The 27,720-nt window shown below is 30.5% G+C and overlaps 4 protein-coding genes across 4 annotated transcripts in view; 1 reads left to right on the forward strand and 3 right to left on the reverse strand.

Moving 5' to 3' along the window:
* Positions 1–13,617, reverse strand: part of LOC122268836 (uncharacterized) — a 32,738-nt gene extending 19,121 nt beyond the window's left edge. The window contains exon 1 of the mRNA XM_043039354.3: positions 13,387–13,617. Within this exon, the coding sequence (XP_042895288.1) occupies positions 13,387–13,501 (115 nt within the window). The 5' untranslated portion in view covers positions 13,502–13,617. The remainder of the gene's footprint in view (positions 1–13,386) is intronic.
* On the forward strand, positions 55–4,257 carry LOC147807135 (uncharacterized). Its single transcript, XM_087167832.1, has 10 exons — positions 55–522; positions 599–948; positions 1,066–1,437; positions 1,545–1,625; positions 1,752–2,010; positions 2,102–2,428; positions 2,586–2,882; positions 2,957–3,201; positions 3,285–3,372; positions 3,462–4,257. Exons 1-10 carry the CDS (start codon positions 415–417, stop codon positions 4,167–4,169), a joined length of 2,835 nt encoding a protein of 944 aa, XP_087023958.1. The 5' UTR covers positions 55–414; the 3' UTR covers positions 4,170–4,257.
* LOC147807136 (uncharacterized) lies at positions 10,636–13,080 on the reverse strand. The gene is made up of 2 exons (XM_087167834.1): positions 11,880–13,080; positions 10,636–11,570 (listed from the first exon to the last, which is right to left on the reverse strand). The coding sequence occupies exons 1-2, from the start codon at positions 11,922–11,924 to the stop codon at positions 10,707–10,709; spliced, it is 909 nt and encodes a 302-aa protein (XP_087023960.1). The 5' UTR covers positions 11,925–13,080; the 3' UTR covers positions 10,636–10,706.
* A 605-nt stretch (positions 13,618–14,222) lies between the features above and the next one.
* Positions 14,223–27,111, reverse strand: LOC107450622 (uncharacterized). Its single transcript, XM_043039513.3, has 6 exons — positions 23,833–27,111; positions 22,408–22,466; positions 20,302–20,400; positions 19,989–20,021; positions 16,534–16,572; positions 14,223–14,363 (listed from the first exon to the last, which is right to left on the reverse strand). Exons 1-6 carry the CDS (start codon positions 23,876–23,878, stop codon positions 14,304–14,306), a joined length of 336 nt encoding a protein of 111 aa, XP_042895447.2. The 5' UTR covers positions 23,879–27,111; the 3' UTR covers positions 14,223–14,303.
* Positions 27,112–27,720: the final 609 nt, after the last annotated feature.

The following is a 27,720-nucleotide window of genomic DNA, read 5'->3' on the forward strand; positions in this document are numbered from 1 at the left end:
CACCTTTTAAAAATTAATTTCTAACATAAGTTTTTCAAAAAACTCATTTAATAGGCTGATTGAAATTTGTTCTTTATTTTTTTTAATTTCATTCAAATTAATTTCATTTAATTTCACTCAAAAAAAAAATTTTTTTTTTCGTAGTGAGTGTATTTTAAGTTTCATCTAATTTATAACTTGTAATATGAGCTTGATAATTTTTATTAGGTTTCATATAAAGATGAATCAACCATTAGGCCGCGGAGAATCACTCTGTGGTTGCACAATAACCATTTTGATGTCATAAAAAATTTAAGAGGATTTTATGCCAGCAACTTTTACTGCGAAACATGTGACAAGCCCTACAATCGCTTTGAAGATCATCGATGTGTGAATGCTTGCTGGATTTGTCGCAGAACTAACTGTCCGGTGGATATGGATAAAAAACGTTGCCCTGATTGTAATCGCATGTGTCAATCCGAGGATTGTTTCTTAGCACACAAGAATAAGGAAGGAAATCAACAATCATCCTTGTGTGATAAAGTTAGTTTACCTCGATATATTTTGTTATGAAAGTTGTGTGTTAATTTTTTTCTAACAGCTGATTTATTTGATTTAGATTTATCAATGTGGAAATTGCCGGAAGGTATTGCAGAGACGACTTTGTCCCGAAACATCGCATCAATGCTATACAACAAAATGTGCATCATGTAACAAAAACGTGATAGTGGCAGAACATAAGTGCTACTTGCAAAAAACCACTGCTAAGCCCCCATCAGAAAAACTTATTTTTTTCGATTTTGAAACAGATCAAACAACAGGAGAGCATGTTGTTAATCTGGCTGTAGCTCAAACTGCAGAAGGAGAAGAATATGTGTTCAAAGGATATAATGCTTGTCATGATTTTTGTACATGGCTGTTTGATAAGAAGCATAAAGGTTATACTGCTATAGCACACAATATGAAAGCGTAAGTGATTTTTTTCTTTTATTTTAAGAATTTTTTTTCTTCTTTTTGCTCAGAAAAATATAATATTATACCAAAATTATTATTATTAGTTCAGTATAATGTTTTTTTTTCTTCTAGATTTGACGGTCAGTTTATACTATCCTGGCTACTTCATCAAGGAACTAAGCCTGACATCATACCCAATGGTTCATTAATCATGCTCATCCAACACAAGGCATTACAGTTGCGTATCATTGACTCCATCAATTTCATGCCAATGGCATTGTCTAAACTGCCAGCATGTTTCGGGTTAGAAGAATTGTGTAAAGGGTACTTTCCTCATCTGTTTAACACCCCAGAAAACCAGTCATACATTGGACCTATTCCTGATGCACATTTCTATGCACCCGATGCAATGAATGGTTCGGCTAGAGACAAGTTCTATATATGGTATGAACAACAGAAGGAGAAAACTTTTAATTTTCAAGAAGAAATTTTATCCTATTGCAGGTAAAGAGATAAAAAGTATTTTATTCTTTAAATAATTTTTTTTTTTTTTTTTTTTTTTTTTTTTTTTTTTTTTTGAAAAAAAAATTATTTTGTTTTATTTATTTTAGATCAGACTGTGATATTTTGAGACGCTCTTGCTTGTTATACCGAGAACAGTTCTTAGATGTTGGAGGAGTTGATCCATTTGAGTAAGAAACTTTTTTTTTTCAAATGCGTATTATTGAGAAATTATTCTGTACGACTATGAATGTATTTTTTTTTTTTTTTAATAGTTTAGTCTTTGAAACATGTTATTTTTTTTTGTTAATATTTAGGTATGTTACTATTGCATCTTCAAGTATGGCAGTATTTAGGAGTGGACACATACAACCCAACACAATAGCGATGGTGCCAGTATCTGGATATGTTACAAGGATAAATTATAGCCCAGATTCGATTCGTTGGCTGGATTATACAGCACGGAAGAACAACATATTCATTTCTCATGCTCTCAACAACACTGGTGAATTTAAAATTGAAAATAATTTTGTGGATGGATACTGCAAAGATACAAACACTGTGTATCAATTTCACGTAAGTTCTGTGTTATACTGTATTTTTTTTTTGTATATATATATATATATATATATATATATATATATTAATTTTAGTTTTCTATTTAAAGGGGTGCTTTTATCACGGCTGTGAGCAGTGTTACGATGGGGATCAAATCCACCCATACAAAAACGTTACGATGAGCGCACTGAGGCAATCAACAGTGGAAACAACAACAAAACTAAGATCTAAAGGATACACTGTTGTAGAGTGTTGGGAACATGAGTTCAACAGGCTAAAATCAACTGATGTTGAATTGATGCAGTTTTTACAAACTCACAAATTGAAAGACAGGTTATTTCCGAGGGATGCTTTCTATGGTGGCCGTACCAATGCTCTAAAATTGTTCTATGAAGGAAGTGCGAAATATGTTGATTTTACTTCTTTATACCCATGGGTAATTATAATTTTTTATTACCTCCCTTTTTAAATGTTAAATTTATTATTGTATAATAAATTTATTTTTTTTAAAGTTCATTAGTGATTTCTGATTAAAATATATATATATATATATATATATATATATATATATATATTTTTTTTTTTTTACACAGGTGAACAAATACTGTAAATATCCAGTAGGCCATCCCACTATTATTACTGAAGGTTTTTCCTCTCTGGAGAATTACTTTGGCCTTATAAAATGCAGCGTCGTACCACCTAGACGGTTGTATTTACCTGTTCTGCCTTATAGATCCAACCAGAAACTAATGTTTCCACTCTGTAGAGTATGTGCGGAAACTCTACAACAGAGCCCGTGTCAACACTCTGATGAGGAAAGAGAACTGACTGGTACATGGGTTACAGAGGAGGTTAAGATGGCTTTAAAAAAAGGATACGAAATTAAGGAAGTAAGAAAAATAATATTATTACACGTGTAAATCATGAGGTATGCAGAGTTGTAAAAATTATTTTTTATTTTCAGATTCACGAAATCTATCACTTTGAAGATTCTTCTTCCTCCCTCTTCAAATCCTTCATAGATTTGTTTTTAAAAATAAAACAAGAGAGTAGCGGATGGCCTGAGGACTGTGATACGGAAGAGAAAAAGTTAAAATATATTGAGGAATACCTTGAAAAAGAAGGAGTAAAATTGGAGTATTCCAACATTATTAAAAATCTAGGCAGACGAGCTGTAGCAAAACTTATTTTGAACAGTTTTTGGGGGCGGTAAGTAAAAATACGATTTTTTTTTAAATATTTGATGTAGATATGCATAAATTTATGAAATAATTTGAAATATTTTATTTTAGATGGGGGATGAAATGTAATAAAGGTCAACTGGACTTTGTAACGACACTTCCCCAATTCAACAAACATCTGAGTGATCCAACCAAGAATGTAAGTTCAATTAAGTTATTAATTGTTGAGAATTTAATTTTTTCCTTAATTAAAGCTGTGTCAACATTAAATTATTGTTTTCTTTTTAGATTAAAGATGTGTATTTCCCAACTCAAGAAGTTGCAGCCATATCTTGGGAGTGTAAGGAGGAATTTGCTGCACAAGATGTTTCAACCAACATTTTTATTGCCGCCTTTACTACAGCATGGGCAAGACTGAAACTGTATGGAGAAATGGAGAAGTTGGGAGAAAATGTGCTCTATCATGATACGGACTCCATCATATATGCAAGCAACGGTGAGAATGATCCTCCGATTGGAAATTTTCTTGGGGATTTCACAGATGAACTGGGTGGAGATGTCATCACAACCTATGTATCTGGTAATATTTTTTTTTTAAATATTACAATAATTGATATCTTTCTAAAGTTTATTCTAGATCAAGATTTAGAGTTGATATTTTTTATAACACATTTCATTATTATAACAATAAATACGGTTTTCTTTACAGGTGGTGCTAAAAATTATGCCTATGAGACAGCTACAGGTAAACAATGTTGCAAGGTTCGAGGTTTTACCCTCAACTTTAGAAATTCGCAGAAAATTAATTTTGAGAGCATAAAAAAAATGGTATGCGAACTAAACAACGAAACCATACCAATTCACAACCCAATGAAAATCTGCAGGGACGCAAAAAGAAGAAAAGTGTTGACAAAGCCAGAAACAAAACTTTATAGAGTCGTTTACGATAAGAGAGTAATTCAACCAGATCTATCCACCCTTCCATATGGTTATTGATGACTGCAACAACAACAACAACAATGTCTTTAGGGTTAGCCTAACGGTATCCCTTTGACATCTTCTATCCACCAAAGAGAGGATTAGGGCTACTGGCGATTGACCTCTTTAAAAAAAACGCGTCTTAACCCTTACCCCACTCGGGTGATGAGGAAAAGGGGTTCTTTAATCTTTGAATGAGTTGTGTGTGTGTGTTTCTGTGTGTGAGTGAATATTTTCATAAAAATGAAAGAAAGATACATTTTTTTTTAAAAAAAAAAATTCATTTATTAAAAGAACGCATTTTAAAAATATTTTACAAAAATTTTAATATTTCAGCCATCTGTTTTTTCTAGCAAAGAATACTGGTGAATCAACTAGAGAAGGTGAGTCATTTAACATTTTTTTATTGACAACAAATTTCTCAGGTATTTTCATTTCTTTTAATGCTTCGAAAAATTCTTTTTGTCCTTTGGGTTGTTTCTTTTCGTTTCTCAATACATTGTTTATTAAATGAGTGATGTTGGTTCCAGGTAAAAGTTTTTGTTTATACAAAATTTCTCCTTTCTCAGTCCACGTTAAAAGTTCTTTATTCTCTTGTAAGAATTGTAAAAGCTCTTTAGCCCGGTCCTTTTGACTCTTGGGTACGACATTCATGAGTTGCGTTTCTATCAAGCTATTACTTTCTGTCATTTTTTCTTCTTTAATTTCTTTAGGATTTTCCTCCACTTCATTTTCCTCCACTGCTTGAGTTGGTTCGCTTTTATTTTCCAAAAAAGTAGGAAATTTGATATACTTTTGAAGAATTTGTAAATATAACTCTGCTTTTTCATTGTCGGAAATATTTTTATTTTTTAAAATATCATGCATTTGCCTGTCCAACTCGGATAAATATTCCACAGTATTAGTTTGTAATCTATCTTCTGGAACTAAGATAAATTTTTTACCGCGTTCCATTGATCAAAGATGTTAAAGCTGTTATGGCCGCTGGAATCAGAAATCCTAAGAACCCGTCACCTCGCTGAACAAGAACTTCTCTCTTACGGAATAAAGGAACTCTTTTGTCAACAATTTTTCTTAAGCTTCTTTTAAAAGGTGAAAGTTTCTTCTTTTGATTTTTATTTAGAGGAATGTTACCTTTTAACAAATTAAGTACACATTCACAAATATGTTTAATAGATTTAGCTGGACAGTGTTTTAAAAATTTCCGCTTCGATTTTGATTTAGCCACAGCTTTTAAGACCTCGAGACAACAGTGTTTACTGTCCGACATTCTAATCGCATTTGATTGTCTTATTCTTAGCGAGATTTAATTTATACTAATTTCCAAATAATTGAGATTTAATGAAGGCAAAGTGATTTAAAGTGTCTAAAATTACAGTTAGCACGAAAGGTTAATGGGAAAATGACTATCGTGACTGGTACACGATCATTTTATCTTTCGGTAATATACCTGTGCGCAGGCGCATATTATCATCCGTATCTGGTTTCAAATCGACCAACAGGTAACCAAAGGGTATCGAAGTCGCGTCTTGATACACTTCTTGGAAAAATTTCACTTTTGTTGGATAAAGTTGTCTGCCTAAATGCGTGATTTGACTTTGATCACGAGGATTTTTGAAAAGAATTAGATAATGAGCATTTAGAGATATTTCTCGCATCTCTTTACCTTTATGGAATATATTTTGCACAATAAAAATGACGGACACATTACGATGATGACTATGTTTAGTAAACAGATGAGTCAATTTGGAATTACTTCCTAATTCAGACATAAGATCGTCGAGAATAATTAATGCATTTGAAATAGTATTTAAATCAGAAGGAACGCCCTCATGAAATGTCACATTCGGTATTGTTTCAAACATAGCTTGATACGCTCCATAACACCAAATAACCGATTTTGGAAAAGGTTCAATAATTTTAGATTCAATTATTTTTTTGCAGAGCTGGCTTTTTCCACATCCTGTTGGACCAGCCAAAATACACGTGAACGAATGCCTAAGTTTAGGGAACTCCATAATTTATAGAAAAGAATTAATAAATGAGAATATTTATTAAAAATAAATAACGCAAATAACGGTATGTAAATAAAAACACAAAATAAAATATCACAACATTTTAAAAAATAATAATTTTATTGTTTGAAAGCAAAACGTACACCAAATTTCTTTTTCACAAACTGATACATTACAAAATCATTTTTTCGATTTACATTGAGATTTTTAATAATGGATAACATAGATATATCGCGACAACGATTATAAATGAAAAAAATACAATAGGCTCCACATACGTTAGATGTGAGTGACTGAAAAGATACAGAATTCCAACATACATTAGAAATATTAAATAATTTATAAACATTAAGTCCATAGAAATCTGGAGAATGGCCATAGGAATCGAAAAATTCCAGTGTTTTTCCTTCCGTCATGTACAGAGCTAACCAATGCGATCCTGGTAAAGTTGATTCATCAGTGTTGACGATAATAGCTTCATTTTCTTGCAATAAGGGTGTTGTGTCTCTCGAATAAACACCTCTAAATCTAAATGCTGTTGTTGGATCTTTTGATAAAATTTCATAAATCTTTTTTCCATCCATTGTTTAATTTCCAAAATCGTATATAATGTCACGTGCTTTGTTAATTTCTATGACGTTTTCAAATTCTGCGAACACAATAACGCACACTGTTTTTTCTAACGGTTGCTCAAATTTCATTTCAACTCTTAAATTACTGTGCTTTATTAAATTGAAATGATCGCCATCACATAAATCAGGTGATAAGTCAAAAGCATACAGAGTGTAACCATCACAAAATTCTTCTCTGGAAATAAAGTTACCTTTATCACTTCTCATATGCTCAGTGCTCATGAATAAATTTTGATAAGCTCTTATATATTGTTTTTGTGAAAAGTTAAGTTCCAATGGATTATGGGGGACTGGTTGACCATCTACGTAGACGGCGATAAAATTTAAATTGAAATGTTTAAAATCAAAAGGATTTTTTTCAAATGTTCCATGAAATGCATCATTTTCGACACATCCTATGATAAGTCGTTTAGGAATTTGTCCCACAAATACATTGTCTTGCACAAAAGACATGTTTCCTTTAGGAATGGAATACACTTTACAGAGCACTCGATTGATAGGATATTTTGCAGTATCTTTTTCTAATGCTTTTGCGTGTCCTAGAATGACTCCGGGACTTACACGCACTTTTCTAACTAAAAGCGAAATTCTATCTAATACAACTTTATATCCCGACTTTCCTATTAGACAAAACTCGGGTTTACTACGATTTAATTTAATTTTAATATCCACCATGTTTAATAATAACCTGTTTTGATGAAACAAATCACTATGAATACAACCAATCATATCCACAGTTGCACTTAACTTGAAATAATCTGATCTTTTTTTAAGACCATCGTTTGAATCTTTATAATAAAGTTCGGCCGTCAATTGGGAGGTTTTACTGTCATAACCATGGTTTAAAAGTGTTTCAATGTAAGATCGATAAGGATAAGTATTACTGGAATTAGATATAATGCGGTCGTTTAAAGAAACATCCACTTGAGAAAACAAAGAATGCAGAAATAAATTTACTGGACCAATTTTATCATCAGCTGCTAAATTGGTATTATCGTTTTTTAAAATTTTTGCTTGTACGTGAAGCTGAGTTTGGCTTAGATCAATAAATTCATCACCAGAACCTGATATATGAAATTCAACGGGTCCGCCATCAAACACGTTCGATAACGGGTGAAATTCAACCCACTGTCCACTTTGTATAACTGTTTGTGTGCCGGGCATTTGAAACAATTCCAGTTCAGACTTCACACATTCCGGGGAACCTTTTAAAAGAAACGTCATGATGAGTCGAAAATATCACGTCCTCTCACTTTCTGTTTCTTTGATGAAATGATCTTTTTCTTAGTCTTGCGTTTTCTTTTATAGCGTCCACTACCAATCATTGACTGTATTTTCCCAAGTGCTTTATTGGCCAGATTTTTACCCGACTCTTTTGCTCTATTTTTGGCTGATGTTTTCAAATCTTGGCCTGCTAGTACATCGGACATAACACGTGATCCTGTGACTAATGCTTCTTTTCCAACAGTTTTTGACCCGCGAACAATGTATGGTAGGGCTGATCTAAATAGTCGTCTAAATATGCCGCCCAGACCATAACCTTTTTGATACGACACACCACGATAATAAGGTAAACCGTTTCCCCCTTGGGAAGCATAATGTTCCTCCAACTTCTTGGAACAGCAAACATAAGGTACTTTCATCTTGACTACTTATCTTGAAATGAAGCCTTTTTAAAAAAACACGCAATATTTATAGTATTTGTCGCATTCGGAAATGCAGCACAGCCATCACTTTACCTCTTTCAAACGGAACAAAATCTCCTGAATTCAGTCTGAGTTCGATTTGAATTGTTTGAAATGAATGTCTCGTTAAGGGTAAGTATTGAGGTCTATCATAATACTGACTGATAGTTTCACCATCATGTCCTTTTATTCGGACGATCCGCAGTAAAGGAGCTTGTGTATCTCCGACAATTTGGGGTGAAATAAGATCTGTGTACACATAGAAAACTGAAAAATTAGACCATGCGTCAGCCACAAAGTCGCTTTTCTGGTTACCCGTAATGACTGCATCTCGTTGAAATCCTAACAATTCGCCTAACTTCTCTAAATGAAGGCTGCAACCTTGAACGGCGTTAATTTTTACTCGTTTCGTAGCTTTATTGTAATTTATTGTAAACCGACTTGGATTTTTAGGTAAAGCAAGTTGTATAGCTGATACAATATCGAACATTGATTCATAACACCCCACATCAATTGCTTGCTTAACAGTCGATATGATATTACCATTATTTATCTTGTATTGAAAATAATTATTAGTTTCATTAACGTTCAGCCAAGAATGCGGATAAATGATTTCAGATAAACCTACTTCCCATTCACCTCTTAAATCCACTGGTATAGGTAATTGAGTTTTGAAATGAGAGATTTTATTATCAGGAAAGAATCGCGTTGAGCTATCAGAAGGTAACGTCACGTAGAAAGACATTTTTAAAAATGAATCTTTAACGAATACGCTTCACTATTTATACTTTATGAACATCCGTCACCCAATCATTAAACTTATCCGAATAACCTAGAAATTTAACAAAATATTGCATCTTTCCATTGATTTTTTTCTTCTTAATTATTTTTTCAACTGGATAAAATCCAGAATCGACTACTTTTTGTAATTCTTCTGCATAAAAGGTACCTTCGATTGATTCATTCATTAAATCCATCAATTTATACACTATAGGTTTTCGTGAGATTATTTTATCTATAACAAATAATTCTCGCGTCCAATTATTTTCATATCCTTTTTCAAATGTAAGTTTTGATTTACTAATGCGAACAGTGTCACCTATTTGAAAGACAGGCTTATCATTATTCACCTTATCACTATATAAATTATTCCAGACTTCTTTTTGATTATCGATATTCACTGAGGCTGGATCCATTTTTATACTTCTGTGTTTGGTATGATTATAACTATCGATTAATTTAGAAATGACGTCAATATATTTTTTCGTATTATATTCTGTAAAGTATTTCCACATCTTCATTTTTAATGTACGGTTAAACCTCTCAACAATACTTGATTTAGTTTCATTATTCGTTGTAAAGAAATGAACTCCTAAATTTTTAAGATATTGTTGAACAAGTTTATTAGTAAATTCTGTTCCTTTATCTGATTGCAGTTTCTCAGGTTTTCTTTCTCTAAAAATAGTTTTTAAAGCTGGCAATACATTTTTGGCTGATTTGTCTTTAATAGGAATAGCCCACGCATACTTTGAGAAACAATCTATACAAGTTAATAAATATTTGAAGCCATTATTAAATTTCGCTAAAGATTGCATGTCAACTAAATCAATTTGAAATTGTTCATCTATACCTCCAACAATCACTCGATTCCGTTTAAATTTATGTTTCACAGGTTTATGCAAAGTATAAGAATCTTTAGTCTCTAACCATTTCTTAACGTCACTTTTCTTCACTTTACCTTTCACAGAATTATAAATAGCATTTACACCTCCAAAACTTCCTGGATGTTCTGGTTTCGTATAAACTGATGAAAGTAAATGATCCATAATCTATTTAAAAAAAATGTTTAGAAATTATTTTTTTTTCTCTAATAACAGTTTTATTTCTAACAGTTAAAATTAACTCTCATAAACATTCTTAAAAATAACGGTATACAATAATTTCAATAAAATTAAATAGTAATATCTATACAAGTATTGAATTTTTTTTTTTCCTTTTTAAATTTAAGCAAGAATTTTATTTTAAGAACATGAAAAAAAAGTATTATACTGAAAAAGAAAAGTCATGCCTGCTGAAATAGAAAAACATTTTCTCCTCTGGAAAAGAAAGTTTCACACAAAATTTTTAACAAATACCTAATAACAACAACAAATTGTGTGAACGTTATTAAATACATTTTATTTTCAAAGACAATAATAATAATAATAATAAAAACTTAACTATTTAAATTTCGAAAGAACAAAAATCCTTCCTTGCTGCAGCAATACATAGATCCAGACGGATGACTTTCAAATATTGTTCACTCAGATAGTCAATCAATGGAACACATTCCGGATAGATCCTGTTTTCGCACAGTTCTTTTTCAAAATCACGAACTAGCCCTACAACGTTTAAAAACATGCAGGACTCGTTAAAATCCTTGACGGACGCTAGTTCACCAATTTCAATATCCTCGTCCCCCACTCTCATAGGTGGTTGGAGACCTTTCTTCGCACCTATATGTCTGTATAAGACGAGTGTCAAACAGTTATTGAGGTCCCGTTCAACTTCTTCATAGCGGCTGCTGTTCGGCTTTTCCAAAGGTATATTCCTTTTGGAAACCATTTTAAAAGTCTCCAAGAGATCCCTAGACTTAAACTTCAGGGTTAGGAAGCTGGATATCACTTCCTCTTGGACATTTTTAATGGCGTTCCACTGGGCGAAGCTAATGTCTAGGGGGAACTTGTACAGTCGTCCGCTTCTACACTTGTGTTCGTGAGTGAGCGTGTACTTGCCGTCATCAGCCATGAGTAAATAAAACTCCCTTTTATCGTATTCATTGATCGCCTCAAGAGCTAAGTTGATTTCAACGATGTCAAAAATGGAGGTGGGTGGGCCATGTTGAAAACACACAGTGAACTGTTCCGGCTTAAGAGTGAGCCCCACTGTTGACGGATAGTATGCTTCACCATATTTATTAAACTTCCGAATATGAATAGCTGATTTTCCATTAAAGGTACTAGCCAGGATGAAGAAGTTGTCACCGATAGGAAAATAGTGTTCGGGATAAGCTCCTTCTTGGAATGCTCCTTTCCTCTTTGGCACATCCTGAATAAAAAAGTAAAATATTTTTGAGTCACCAAGAAAAACAAACAAGCAAAACGTTATTAATATTTAGACGTTAACTACATTACTTAAAACAACTATTTCTAACCAATTCGAATATTAATATCTAATGTAAAGTTTAAGAGTAAAATATAAGGCTAAGTTTCGAATAGGTGTATTGAAACATATAGTAAAAGAAATTTAAAAGAATTAAAAATTATGTTTAGCCTGGAAATCTATTAACATAAAATAAAAATATTATTACGCATGAACAGTCGTAAAATAAGGGTAAAGAAAATAATAAGTACTTACTTGAATTTCAATGTGTTTTCTTTTTAATGAAGAGTTGGCTGCCATAACTACCTAAATACTGCAAAACTACACTTAAGAAATAAATATTAACAATTTTCAAGAAGTAACTACTCACGCCAGAGTAAAGGAACTTGTTATATACGATAGGGAAATTGTTATCAACACAGTATTCATCGTTGCCAACAAAGGAAATATAACTCTAACAGCCAATCAGAAAAATATTAAACTGTCACATGGTTAACTTTGAGCCAGCACAAGTGAAAGGAAATGAATTAAACACACACGTCATAGACCAAGATCTAGCATGTTTTATCTTATCAGAATGACTCGCTCTGTAATCAATAGTTGTGTTATCACACGGAACACGTTAAATATTAACACGTGCATGGTCAGTACCGTTGCCACCCAGAGAAAGTTATAATAACATTAAGAGGGGCAGAAATAATTATTTAATAACTGTCAAAAGGTTAAGTGAAAAATATATCGATGAAACTGTAGGATGATATCGTTATCAAATCATTTTCATTTACACACGTGTTCACTATAAAAAAGTTTAACTTATTAACACATATCTAACCAAGCATTCGTGGGTCAGTGGTTATGATATCCAACTACTGACCCACGAAGGCTTTTTGATGGCGTGAGTTCGATCCTCAGCATTAATTATATTTAATAAATAATATTAAAAACAGAATTAAATATTAAAATAGATTTAAAGTTATTTTATTTCTAAAATTCTCACATAGATGGCGCCACTAGAGTAAAGTATGATATCATTTATTCATTATGTCATAAAAGATGACGTCACAACTTCATAATATACAATATCTCCCCCAAATAACAAAGTTTACAAGTGTTGCCATTCTTAAAAACTAATATTAAAAATAACAAGTGTTGCCACCCTCAAAAACTAATAAATTGAAATAATATTTAAAAAACGAAACTAATTTAAAAACAGAAACCGAAACTAAAAATATGTTAGGCTTAAGAAAAAAAAGAAATAAGCTCCCCATGACGTTGCAGACGAAGTTTCGATTTTCAGGCGGGCAGAAATAAGCAACTTCCGGTTTATAGGCGGGCAGAAATAAGTCACTTCCGGTTTATGGGCGGGCAGAAATAAACAACTTCCGGTTGAGGCAGAAATAAGCACCCATTGACTTTCCATGATGACGTCACTTCCGCCGCATAGATCGCGCGGTATACTACTAAGAGTATTGTTTTTTGGCTTCCCAAGTAATTTTAGATTTCAATAGTTTTTGACATTTTGCAAATTTTACGACTTTTTCAAATAAAATAAAAATTTTACTGGCTGAATTTGTTATTGCATCATTTCAATATATTTGATTAATATTAATGTACAAAATAATTTGTTTTGGCATTATTGAATTCATCTGGAATAAATACCAAAACTGTTAAAGCAGCTTTTAGAATTGAATTTATGTATTGCATTGTATTTTTCGTAGAATAATTATACGGATAATATTAAAATCAATTAGAATCTACTTACAATCACTGATACAATCAAGTATATTTAGCAACTCCTTTTTTGACATGGTTGGAAGTTGAGTTCCGTAGACGTAATAAGCTAATAAGGAGAAATATATTAAAAATATACAGCTCATTTTTCCTTTAGGATTTGATCGGAATAGTGTAGGAAGAGATTTGTTTGTTGCATATATAGCCCATATTATCTCTACATTGCATCAATGCTTGCTTATTATTTTCATGTTATGTGATGTTTAATAAGCATTTCAAGAATATTTGAAGCAATTTAATATTATTTTTTTTCAAATTTGGGAAGCTTCATAAGTTGTTGATTCATAAAAGATGATATGAAAAAAAATTCCTCTAATCTTAAATAAAATGATTTTACAGATTTTGCTAATTTTTTCGAATGAATATGCTATATTGTGCAATATTATTTCATTATCATCATAAATGTGATCATTCTATGATTTAATGCTAATATTATAAGGCTGATATTTCTGAAAATTTAAGGGGGAAAATTTTTTAAAATTTACAATGCTGGAAAGTGTTGTAATTTGAAGCAATTTTGAACCAATATTAACTTTTCATTTTTATGAATAATTTACATGCTTACAACTTTGATCTACAACAACTTACAACTTAACTTTTACTAGCTGTACGAAATATTAATAATATGAATTTCATCGATGCAGCTCATACAACTGCAGCAAAAAGATTGAAATCTGATGTATTGTAAGTGGAAAAATTTGTAATGCTTATTTAATTGCGTAAGATAAGCGAAAGCAAGCACGGAGGTTCCAGTTTCTACTTATATATATGCAGAGTACTGAGAACATACATGTACTAAAATAATACAAATACTAAAATAATTTTATTCATTAAGAACCATCTTTGTTTCACTTCTAATTTCATAACTGAAAAAAACAAGTTTAACAATCATTCCATTGATTGATATTCAGGCAATTTGCAGGTTTTGTGAACTTCTCGTGCACAATCCTGCAAAAAAAAAAAAAAAAAAAAAAAATTCTTTGCTGAGTTTATGTAAACAAAGTGACAATAGAATAACTTTACAAAGACGCAACATTTGACTACATTTCTCATAATTATGAGAAAACTATTTGTTTCATGAAGAATTTTTAAGCATGTTTTGAAAAATCGTAAGCAATTTTTAAATTGAATAATTTATATTCATGCAAAGTTAAACTATACGTAAAGAAAGACTTGTTTCCTATAAATAACAGCAATTTCAAGTAATTTATTTTTTACTTTAGATGAAAATATTTTTAAATCATGAATATTTCGAAAATTTTTATTTGCTTATTCATCTGGAAATTATGATTATTTAATTGATTAATGTGTAAATTAAAAAAATGCTTACCCAATTGATGTTTATCGCAAAAGAATTACTGATACAAACACCAATATTTAATGATTTTTTTCGAAGTAAATCGAAACTTGTTGACCTTTTTGACTCATAAAAATTTCTCGCCCTGTTGCCTATGATAATAAATACTGTAAAATAACTGTATAGTGTGACCAGGAAGGTTACATAGGGACACTCATGTTTCCTGAACATAAATGACGCATCATAACATCTTGAACATAAATGACATAAATGATATCAAGTAACGATAATAGTTACAGAGTCTTTTTTTATTACACTCTAAGGAGTTGTATTAAGTTGTGAAGAAGCTGTAATTTCTACGATAACTTCTAATTATTAATCTACAAAAAGTGCTTTTTTTGCAGTCTGCAGGAGAACTGCAGTCTGTAGAATCTCATCTGCATATTTACAGTATTATAATCGATAGGCTGAGTTAACATTCACTTTCCTATAATCTTCTTGTATATATATCATGATAACCAGCTATAATACGCTTTGGCTGGAGAGTTTGTGCCAAGTTTTGGCTATTATGTTTTGTGCCAAGTTTTGCCTATTATGTATTGTGCCAAGTTTTGGCTATTATGTTTTGTGCCAAGTTTTGTCTATTATGCTTTTTGCCAAATTTTGTCTATTATGTATTGTGGCAAGTTTTGCCTATTATGTTTTGTGCCAAGTTTTGGCTATTATGTTTTGTGCAAAGTTTTGGCAAGTTTATGCTTTGTGCCAAGTTTTGGCTATTATGTTTTGTGCCAAGTTTTGCCTACTATGTATTGTGCCAAGTTTTGGATCAATTATGAAGGCAGTAATCACGGTTTAGAAAACAAACTGGCGTGGTCAGTGCTTGTTCCGCAGTCACAATACCAATGGAATGCTTTAAGCCTGAATCATTATTGAAACAAAACGAGCGAATGCATAATGATGTGGTGTGTTTTTTTCCCGTATTTCAGCAAGCTGAAAACTAGGAGGGTGCTTTCAGATGCCAAAGAGAGTGGAAATGATCCCATTTTTGTTACGACGAAAAAAGAAGGTAATTTTTTGGTCATCATAGAACAGCCTGAGTTTGTCGGGTACCAGAAAGAGGAAGTGAATTTTTCAAGGAAATGAATTTCATCAAAACTTTTTTTAAAAATTTCGTCCTTTTTTTTTCAAAAACGAAAAAGAAAGAAAAATACATAGCATAGCATCTAACGTATTGTTGATCATGTTTCCAAGGGCAGCATACTGGCGGATCAATCTCACCACAAGAAAACGAGGACAGATAGAATCGAAGCATTCATGATCGAAGCGGAATTTTAACTCGGGATTTTCCTGGTATGACCATCATATAGGCCTGGTAACTCCTTGACCACCATACATAACGGAGGGCTTATTACGTCTTTCTAGTTTCGATCGTCTAGTCTTCAGTGATGAGATTCCGAGTTGAGGAAAGATTTTCGTCTTATATTTGCGAGTTTACGTTTCGTTTAAAAATCAGGTGATTTCGTGACGATATGATTCTCAAAATTAACAAAATGCATCTCAAGGATTGCTGAATCGTCAAAAGTGAGAGTTTTACTGCTGAAAGTGTACTTTATACCGTAATTTGATCCGGTATTTTTCGCGGTAAAGCTCATTTGTGTAACACATATTAATTTATAAAATTAATCATTTGTTTTTTTTACCTATAAGTACTTTATGAATAATAACAGTTAATCGTATTTCATTAAAAAAATATAAAAACGAAATGAAACTGAATGAAATGAAAATTACTTGACGAAACTAACCCTTGGTATATTTACTTACTTCGAAATTCATCATTTGTCTTCGTTCTTCACCTTCAACCTAAAAAAGGAAACATGAGATAAAAAACGTCACATGATTTGAAAAAATTATCCAGTAATTAAATACAATTTCTATCTATAGTTCAACTATTGCAAAGCATAGTTGAAACTTTTAATATTTTTTTGAAGTTATACTTCTTATGCGACTTCCAACAAGGTTGCGTTAAACGTTTAACGCTACGTTTTTATTGGCTGGGAAATCACGTGGTAGGATCCAGTTTTCCCTCATTCATTTCCATATTGTTTTGGTTCTCAGTAGCATAAAAATAATAAAAGTCATAAAATTATTGTTTTTCTATAAATATTTTTTTAGTTTGATTTGATACACATATAATTTAATAGGGTAGTATTTTTTATCTTCAAATTTAGTGGATAACAATTGTAAAAAATGAATGAAAACAATCCCACGGACAATGCGGCGGATTTAAGGTTATGTCAAGGCATGTCTCTTGTGAATATCAATTGATTGTTAGGTTTTCGCTTCTGAAATTACATTATAACGCATTCACATACATTATTAATACAGGGCGAGACGATGAGGCAACCACAAGCACTTCCACTGGTTCAAGAGGGAAAAATGCACAATATTACCGTGATTACAGAGCACGGAAGCGAGCGGAGCAGGAAAAAGAGTCGTTGAATAGAACTAGTGATCCTTCTACGACTGCTGATTCTTCTACAATTAACGTCGCAGGTTGCAAAGTTTAACTTCTTCCTCGCGGAGGGACTCCACGCACTATTTTTTTTCAATTATTAATCCCAGAATTTTGTCAGTTACATGTATTATAATAATAGTAACCAATCGCTTTAAGGCCTTGACAACCCCTAGTTGCTAATAAATTAGAGCAGTACCCTTAAATGCACTTCGCTTTTAAGAGCGCATGATCGAATAAGCGAAACAAAAATTAAATAAAAGAAGTTGGATAATTTTATATAGGGAAAATGGACACATACCCGCTATTTCTATTTACTCATTGGAGTGATTACTTAGTGATTGATAAAGTGAAAATAGGCTATACACGAGATAACCATTTAAAGAATCGTAAAAGAATGCAACAAATTGCTTCAGCTAGCACAAAATTAGGAAAAATTAAGTCCTATTGATTTTATTATACTCCAACGGCAAGTATAATCTACACTGTAATTCAGCGCCAGAAGCTTTATGCGTCTGTGTGAAGCACAAGACAGGCTTTGATCAAAATCGAATTTTATTATCTTGTCAACAATCATGCACCTGTAGATTTACAATTTAAGATGTCCGGTTCCTAGTTTTTTCTAAAAAAAAATTTTTATGTTATAAAATGAAATCACTTTACCAACGAGAATCACTGGTAATTTTGAGAAATATTTTTGAGGAATTATTTTGAAAGTTGTTTTTTGATAAAAAAGGAAATAAAATCATCTAGGGTATAATAAACATTCTAGGGTATAATAAACATAAAAAAATAATTGAGTAGTTGCTATCGTTTTACGGAATTTCTCGACTCATTGAAAAAAAAGTTCTATCAAAGAGCTCGAGCTCTTGGCAGCCAGTGTAAGCTTGTTTTGATCTCCAGAAACTCTTGTAGATTGATAAACACGACAAAGTTTTATAAGAAAAGACTTCCCATTATGGACTTAATTGAAGTGCTTAGGAAGACAGCCACGACTCTCATCAGACTAAGAACAAAACATCATAAAAACATGAAAATTTCTACAGATAAGACTAGAAAATATCGAAACTGTGGCAACTGTCTTAATGTGGAACTGACACCATATCATGTTTTTAACTGCCCTGCAGTCGCTGCAGGCCTTCACCTCTTAAACTACCCCACAGAAGAGGATTTGTATTCTTTTAATGCAATAGAAATAACAAAAACTATTCAAGCACACCATGAAATATGATTCTATAGAGGATACGACACCAACCAACCATTGAAGTGCTTCCTAATATTTAACATGATGAAGAAAATAACAAAACGTCTATTTTTAAACAAAGAGAGCAGAAATAAAAGTGAATTGGTTGCGAAACCGCAAGTATTTCATTGTTTCGTTGATCTTGTGCTAAGAACCGAGATTATAAGATTTTATGATGAGATTTCTGTGAGTATGTCGGAGCCCATCTTCCCTCGATAAAGATCTTCAGAGATACCTTCATATCTCAGTATAATTCACACATAAGTTACGTTTATTTTTGTAAAAACTTAAAATATATGTACATTGCGCAAAAAAGAACATTCTGAATGTAAACACGCCTTTTTTTAAGAGAGATTTAGATTCCTTAAATAATGACGGTATCAGAAATTTGAGAAATATGGTCTCAGTAGCTAAGCCAGGAAAGTGGCCAAAAGTTTGAATTTATTTATTTCAATTTTACTTTCTGCATATTTCACTATATCACGGGAACTTTTTAAACTATTTGAAACTTTTTTGCACACAATAAAATTATTTTTTTTTCAGAAATAATTCCATGCAAAAAATAATTTTTAATAATTATTTATTATTTTATTATCAAAATAATTTTAATTCGTAAGGTAATCAAATTGTTACGTCAGTTTGAAGAGTATAAAGATTTAAAACTTAAACGAAATCGGTCCCATAGTTCCTAAGAAAATATATTTTTAAAGAATCGTAAGTTTAAAATTCGATTTCTTAAAATTTATTTTATCGGTTTAATTCTAATTTTTAATTTTATCTTATAAAATTTCATTTTTTAAATTCGTGTTAAAATGTTTATACCTTATAATTCATAATTTTCTCGACTATTGTAAGAAAATAAAAATTAAATAATGATTAAAAAATTTTTTGCGAATCAACGAATTTCATACTTGTGTCTAAAATATTATCAATTTGCTTGAAAAGTTCTCGAGATATAACGAAATGCGCAAAAAATACTAACATTAATTGGTTCACTCTCCTGACTAGACAATTTTGGACCATATTTTTAAGATTGTGGCCCTCCGCCATATTTTCAGGTTAAGCAACCCAAATCCGTCAAAAGTTGGTATATTTATTCAGGGAAAACACGTTTTGTGTCTGATTTCGCAACTTAAAACATCGTCTGTACTAATTATTTACCATATTTAATGTCTACCCAGCGAACTAAAAAAAAAGAGTCTTAGTATATGAAAATTCGATTATAAAATCAAAAATTTTTCGAAGTACTCCGTTTTTTTGTCTTAGCAAACTATAAATAATATTACAGTAACTATAAATAGTAATATAAACTATAAATAGTAAAACTATAATCATTGATTGTTCATATTTTGCTATATTTTGAGATATTTGTTTACTATGCTCCTCTCCTCTTTCCCATTCCTTCAATTTAAAAAAAACATAGCATTCAATTTAAAAAAAAAAAAAAAAAAAAAAAAAAAAAAAAAAAAAAAAACAGAAACACTTTGAGATATTTTTTTAAAAAAATTCGAATTTACTTACTTGAGGATATCTCTCATTCAAGCACTCGAATATCTACGTAAAAGGGTTAAAAAATTTATATACAAAAATAATAACACAAAAATGTTTTTATTTTTAAGAAAAGAAAAATACAATGGAAAATAATGAAACAATGGTGGAATGTAAATTTAAAAAACTGTTTTTTTTTGGGGGGGGGGGGGCTTATTTTGAAACAAAGAAAAAATTAAAGGAAAAAAAGACAAATTTATAAAGCTTAAATTTTAAAATTTAAATTCAGAAATTTATAATCTCCATTCACAATTTTAAAAAAATTCAACGTTTTTGGCCTTCTTACCTTTGGAGGTATATCCGTAGAAGGAAACATTTTTCTTCCAGGTGCACAGCAGTCATGAGCTTCAACTTTTTTTTCGCAGTCTTTAAATGTTTCATAGATCTGTATAAAATAAGATTTTAGCTTCCTTTATGCCCAAAAAAGCTGTTACAGTATTTTTTGCAAATATTTGAATTTTAAGAGGCATTTTTATATATTTTATAGTTTCTGAAGTTTAAGCTTATGTTGAGATTAAATTAATTATTTATCATATTAATAGGTATTAATAAATGTTAGGATTAAATTATTGTTTTTATTTATATTATTTAAGTATTCTTTTAAAGACTTGGCATGATTTGGTCATAAAATTAGATAATTTTTGAATAATATCTCAAAGTTTAACTAAGAAATTAAGTACCTAAATCTGCGAATGTTTTACTTAACGCTTTGTTACAGTGTTTCGCGTCTTTATTGTTGTGTGCAAAGAAATATTACTCATCCGTAATCTAATGCTTTTTGTTTAAAATGAAAAATTTGGAATCGATAAAAAACTCTAAACCATACGAAGGTCACAATAACTTTGATCACACTGGAAAATTGTTCACACTGACTTTAATATGTTTAAAGAAGGTATAAAACTAAACTTCTTTATTTATTAAATAAAGAAGTTTAGTTTTATACCTTAAAGAATGTTTCCATTTTGTAAATATACCATAATTTTTATTTCATTGCAAATTAGCTGAATACCTTTTCCTCGTACTAGGTAAAAAATAAATAAATAATTAATAATTCGGCACCGAATAAAACTATGAAATCATACACCAAACTGATGGACATCTACCGACAAAATTATAAAAGTGAAAACAATGAGATACCCGCATGTGAAGTGCTCAGGGTATTTAGATCCTGATAGGCTGTTGAAACGAAGCATTTGCTTACGTTAGCAACTGTTCTTTTGATTTCAAAGGCTCTTTTGTTTTCAAAGGTTTCAAATCTTTCTCTATATATTTCTTACTTAACGCAAAAGTAAATGCAAAGTTGTGCAGAACGTAAAGAAAGTAATTATGCATTGAAGTTGCCAGGCACACAAAAATATATTGTAAAATACGTAAGCAAATAATAAATCTAAGTTAAATAAAATACGTAGACGGGAAAGAATTACATTTTAACAAATTCGATGCACGATACGGTGTAGTATTTAATTCAGCTCACGTTAATTAGTATTTTAACTTATGTGGAGAAACTTAGCTCGACTTTAACTTATCATCTTATTCATAAACGATCAGCTGGTGCTGAGATCATAGATATGCAGACTTATTGTGTATCAGAGATCATCTTCTTCTCATGTTGCAAGTACCTAATTATTTATTTATTATTTGTTACCCTTTCAGGCGGATTTACTTTATGAGAGAGGTAATGCTAAATTATGGATATCCTATATGCATCAACTCATCCAAGTTCTTCACCTACATGGGCTTTCAGCTCGAAGCTTTGAATCAGCAATCCAGTAATATGTACAGATTAGTGAGTCCGCCTATGCTACCACGTACCTCGTTCCATTTTATCATTGTTCTTATCTGACATAACAAATTAAAATAATTATATATTAAACAATTTACAATGAACTCTTTTTCGGATCGAATAGTATAAATACATAATGCATTATAAGTTAGCAATAATAGGAATAAATTATATATTAAACAATTTACAATGAACTCTTTTTCGGATCGAATAGTATAAATACATAATGCATTATAAGTTAGCAATAATAGGAATAAATTATATATTAAACAATTTACAATGAACTCTTTTTCGGATCGAATAGTATAAATACATAATGCATTATAAGTTAGCAATAATAGGAATAAATTATATATTAAACAATTTACAATGAACTCTTTTTCGGATCGAATAGTATAAATACATAATGTATTATAAGTTAGCAATAATAGGAATAAATTATAAGCTAGTAAACTTCACTGATCTTAACTTTAAAATACTTGGAAACAATAGATTTTTATATTAAAAAAGTAAACTTCACTGATTCGTTTTTCTTTCCTTGATTTAGGACTAATAATTTTTTTTGCCTACAATTTAGAAAACAAAACAAGATTAGTATTTAATAATTACGTCTGTTGGCATCATCTGGTTACATCTGTGAAAATGTTCACACGCATCCTCATCTCTTGCTAGGAAATATAATAAAGATCAACAATGAGTTCGGTATAGACAATAATACACATTAACAGAAATTCATAAAACATTTCATTAAAAGTAAATTAAAAATAAAAGAAGGGCAAAAATAAAAATAAACTGAAAAATTGAGGTCAATAACCTAAACATGAGCGAAGTAATCATAAATATGCAGAATTTATTTTTTTACAAACTTGAGCGAAGTAATCATAAATATGCAGAATTTATTTTTTTATTTATTTATTTCCTTCTGACAAAAAAAAGAAGAAGAAAAAGGAGAATTTTATTTTCTAAATGTTAACCTACGAAAATGTTATTAGATGTAAACCTAATATGTCCGGAATTTCCTAATTTATTCAATAAATAATTCATATTTTTGAATACTTTTTGTTTTATTTTATTCTTGAAATGTTTAATACTTCATGTGCAAATTTTAAGGTAGTTAGTATTTATAAGACTTGAGTTATATATCTTTGAAAAAGTTTGGAAAATATTTTCAGCCTTAAAATCTAAAATTCGTTACTAACATAAATAAAACACATTTTAGTGAAATATATGAAACAAAAATAATAGGTTATTTGCAAAACTAAAAACTGTTCATTTGTCAGTAAAGAAATTCCGGGTTTATAATTCCTTATAGATAAACATAAAGAAATTATCTTTTTTGTGAGGACCTTCTTTAAAACATAAAAATAGAAGATAATGAAGTGTCAAAACACCCACCAAAAAAAGAGAAATAATTCATTATATGACTATACAAATAATATTAATAAAAAAAATATTTTATTTCTTGTCATTTCTAATTCTTTTCATTGTTTCTGAACCTTTTAAATTGTTCCTAACAGTTTTTATATGATTATTTATCGGTATTTAAATGCATTATTGAGAAATAATAAATGTTTCCATTACTCGGTTATAGTTTTTTTTCTCCAGAAAGTTAAAAAAATAAAGGAATATTTTGCGCGCATTAATCCTTTTAGGTCTAAAATATCGAGGGCATAAATCGTTTTAAACCTGAAGCAAGTTTAGTATGACTGAGTTTTCACTGTTTGACAATCCGTTGAACTATTATATGGTTTGATTTTGATTCACTTTAATATGGTCTCAAGTTTAACCACATTTTCTAATTTCTTAAATTAAATTAAGCGATACTATGGTTTAACTTCAAACGATACATGGTTCCTTTTTACATCTTATTACGCAACGTCGTGAATAATGAATCCAGATAAACATGGTTTGAATAGTAAATACATGCGTTTTTGATATGTTACAATGCTTCAAATATAATTAAAAAATTGTGCAACAGATTTGATGATGTTAGAATAGATAAAGAATATAAAAAGGAAAATAAGAAATGCTTACATTCACTGATACAATCAACAATATTCAACAACTCCTTCATTGACATGGTTGGAAGTTGAGTTCCTGTAACATACGTTGCAAAAAGTGCAACACAGAAAAAACGTTTTAATCTCCATACTTTAGTAGAATCACGGAACGAATTATTACGATGCAATACTTCTCTTTGGAGATAGAGTTTACTTAAATACGTTTCAAGTATTTGCCCAATTATATTTTATGACTTTTCATGGCAAAATTGCGGAGATTTAATCTTTCTTATTGTTATTGATGACAATCCTTATGAGTTTCATAAATAGGAAAATATGTCATAGCTAAATTTATATTATGCCAATTAATGTTCAATGTGAACCTGTATCGTTTACTATGTGGTCGTTCACACTAGATTTAAGCAAATTAAAAATTTTAAATCCTAAACACCGATCCGCAGTATGTTTCCTAACGAAAACTCTCAATATTATCGAAATCTTCACAGCCAGTACTATGCCGTTTATGCGAGATTTAAGGAAACTCAAATTTTTAAATCATAAAGGCAACCTTTCTGGATGCTCCCTAATGACCACTCTCAATATTGTTTAAGTTTCTGACCCCAATATATTTTATTATGAAGTCTTTCACGCTAGATTTAATTGAATTGAAATGCTTTAAATCATTGAAACCATTCATCAGAATCTACGCTAATGCAACTCTCAATATCGTCAAAGTTCCTTATAACCAATACCGTTCACTATGTGGCAGTTCAAACTAGACTTAAAGCAAATTAAAACTCTCTGAATCATTATGACCATCCAATAAGATATTGCATAAGAGCTCTTAATATATGTTTCAAGAATATTGCATTCGAGAATCTTTAACAGAAATAAAGAACGCTATAGAAATAAAACGCTCTGAATCATTAAGACCACCCAATAAGATATTGCATAAAAGCTCTTAATATATGTTCAAAAATCTTGCATTCGAGAATCTTTAACAGAAATAAAGAAAGCTCTCGAAATAAAACTCTCTGAATCATTAAGACCACCCAATAAGATATTGCATAAAAGTTCTTAATATATGTTTCGAGAATCTTACATCTTTAACAGAAATAAAGAAAAATAAACCATACACGCAAATCATATTTAGATACAAATTAATATTAATATAATTTTTTTTCAACTTAAGTTGAAAAAAAATGCAAACACTATCAAAATCAGACAAATGACAAATGAAGAAGGCGAGTGTACAGAACATCAAAACCTGCTTGAATCTGTGAGGGAACAGAGAAGAATTTAAAAACAATTATTAAAAACACCTGAAATCAAACTGGATTTTATGTTTTGTGACACATCTTCCGTAATCGTCATTTGTAATATTTTGATGAAAAGTAATTTTATTTGAAAAGTAATTTAGGAATAAGCTAGATATTAATATATTCTAGATATTAATTTGTAACTCTTGGCGTATACACTTTTTTTTTCAGATTAGATAAGAATTATAAAACTACATGTGATGCCACAATTGGCATTACATATTTATTTTCTATCCTTTTAAAATATCTTTCATTACTTAAGCTTATTTTTATTAATAGAATTATATTTAAAATAAATCAAACATTTAATCTTTTAGACGAACGCAAAATATTTATTCTTCGCTTTTAGACGGATACTTTTTATTTCATTACTAATGCAGACTTATTAATTCACTGTCGCCTCTAATCGAAAACAAAAATCTATTAATAACTTCTTATTCTAAATTTCTAACCGCTAAATGTTTCGGTTGCATGGTTGTAATAATTCTCATAAATTTGTTAGCGACTCGTGATCGCCAAGGTGTTCCTTTAAACCCAATGTTGATATGCTGGTTGGCTTTGCTTTGGCTATGTTATATTTTGATAATTCGCCAATTTTGGATCTCCTACCCATACTTTCTGTGTTCGTTTGGAACAATTGTATTGACTTTTAATTCGAAATTTTTGACGACTAGGAGTGTCCTTTGGGCGCTCCTGTCCCAGCCCGGTTTTAAAAAAGGCAATCGTAACGGAATGCTAACAAAACTTCTTAATAACGAAGTTATATTTTCTGGATCCCTTTAAGGGATTTATTTTTGATAATTTGTTATATCGATGGCCATTCTCTATCACCAATTATGCTTAATAAAGTAAATTTTCATTTTAACGAGTTATATATTGTTTCCTGGACATTATCATTTTTAGTATTTTCATAATCCAGATGTATTTTGGTATGGGCAAGTAAAATTCACTTTGCGATTAATGGCGGCCACTGATGGAGAACAACCTATGCCATACTATATATTAAGGATTGTATTTCGAGAAACCCCTGTATAATTGGATGAATTAATGATGACTTAGAATATAGCTATCAAATAAGCGATCAGTTGCAATTCAAGAAAGACTATCATCAGTCAAGTCATGTTTGTAGATTAAAATGCACAAAAAGCACACTGTTCTTACAGCAAAGATTTTATCATTTTTGTATAATATGTCATCGTTATATGATTATTATACTTGATTATACGATTTCATACTTTTTTAATGCGCCAACCAAAATTAAAATTTCTTGCGTCCCATTTTGCTGACGTCATTTCAGGTGTTATTTAGTTAATGGTAGACACCAAGGATTCGTACAAAATAACAATAAAGTTATGTAGTTTATATTAAAAGAATTGAACAAAAAAATATCATGCGTGAAATTTTTGATGAATTTGAAAAAAGGGACATATAAATAAAAGAAAAAAAAGCAGGAAACTATTACTTGTTTTTGTTTATACTATTTACAACATTTTCGTTAAGCCGAGGAACATTCTAGAATACAATATGAATGTTTTTATTAAAAAGAATTTGAAATCAGATGCTTATTTTGATGCGTATAATTAAAGAACTTTCTTTTGTAGCAGGCAGCGCACGTTTAAATAATTAAAATTCCAAAACGGTTGAGTCATACCTCCGCATATCATTAATGAGAAAAACACGCATATTTTAAAAGCTTTGATTGGAAGATGAGTAGAATATCCTATACAAATTAAATATACTAGAACATGGTGCGTGAGCATGTATGACGTTTGGTCAAAATGCAATACTATGTCCAAAATAAAAATTAAAATCGTTCGAGGACTAGCTACGGACTAACTAACTAAGAATAAAATATAAGAAACATTATTAAAACAGAATGTGGTATCTAAGCTTTCCGTATATTATGCAATACAGGGCACGAAATTTCCACTCATCAGCTTGCTATTGGAGACCAAATATTTAGGGCTGGTGTGTAAGTTTTTGTTCTAATGTTGTGTTTCAAACTACCAAATTTTTTCTAGAGCTGTGAATTTTTAATTAACAGATATTAAAAATGGGAAGAAAGAGTTATTAGACTTTAAGATAGTTAATTAAATATGCAAAAATGTGCATTGCAGAAAGTGTATAATCTATGTTAATAAATGTGTTAAAATCTCTGCATATTTTTGACGCTTTGAGATGACCTTCCAAAGATATATTCCTGAATTTAGAAAAAAGGAGATAAGGAGACTCTCCATGTATTTAAGATCCACTTTTTTTAAAAAAAAATTTTATTTTATTTTTTAAATTTTCAGAATAGATATGTGTTAAAAAAATTTCGTTTTTTTTGCGAAATTTTTTTTTCTGAAGTTTTGGGTGGTCAAAACTGAAATTCTTCTAAGAAACACATCGACTTACAAGTGGAAATGCTTTTAGTGAAACGAATGAATCACGACACTGACCATTATTTTTATGTTCTACTACACTCGAGTTAACTATTAAGACATTTCTGCATCAAAGGTCATCGGTCATTCAAAATTTTTCGAAAAAGACTATTTTCTACGACCAATTGAATCTACTAGTACCAACAGTGAACCACAAAGGTATATATTTCTGCGAATACA

This window comes from Parasteatoda tepidariorum, chromosome 7 (assembly GCF_982258835.1).
Source record: "Parasteatoda tepidariorum strain Cologne lab strain chromosome 7, Ptep-v5.0, whole genome shotgun sequence".
Classification (NCBI taxonomy): Eukaryota; Metazoa; Arthropoda; class Arachnida; order Araneae; family Theridiidae; genus Parasteatoda; species Parasteatoda tepidariorum.

What these genes read in the sequence shown, in the direction of transcription:
- LOC107450622 (XM_043039513.3), bottom strand. Translation starts at nt 23,878, where the DNA reads ATGTCAATGAAGGAGTTGTTGAATATTGTTGATTGTATCAGTGAAT. An exon ending in TGAATGAGAGATATCCTCAA is followed by an intron (nt 16,573 to 19,988) that starts GTAAGTAAATTC and finishes TTCCTTTTTTAG; the next exon opens with GTTGAAGGTGAAGAACGAAG. An exon ending in GACAAATGATGAATTTCGAA is followed by an intron (nt 14,364 to 16,533) that starts GTAAGTAAATAT and finishes TTTTTTTTGCAG; the next exon opens with GATTGTGCACGAGAAGTTCA.
- LOC147807136 (XM_087167834.1), bottom strand. Translation starts at nt 11,924, where the DNA reads ATGGCAGCCAACTCTTCATTAAAAAGAAAACACATTGAAATTCAA. An exon ending in GAAAACACATTGAAATTCAA is followed by an intron (nt 11,571 to 11,879) that starts GTAAGTACTTAT and finishes TTTTTTATTCAG; the next exon opens with GATGTGCCAAAGAGGAAAGG.
- LOC147807135 (XM_087167832.1), top strand. Translation starts at nt 415, where the DNA reads ATGGATAAAAAACGTTGCCCTGATTGTAATCGCATGTGTCAATCCGAG. An exon ending in ATAGCACACAATATGAAAGC is followed by an intron (nt 949 to 1,065) that starts GTAAGTGATTTT and finishes TTTTTCTTCTAG; the next exon opens with ATTTGACGGTCAGTTTATAC. An exon ending in TTACTTCTTTATACCCATGG is followed by an intron (nt 2,429 to 2,585) that starts GTAATTATAATT and finishes TTTTTTACACAG; the next exon opens with GTGAACAAATACTGTAAATA.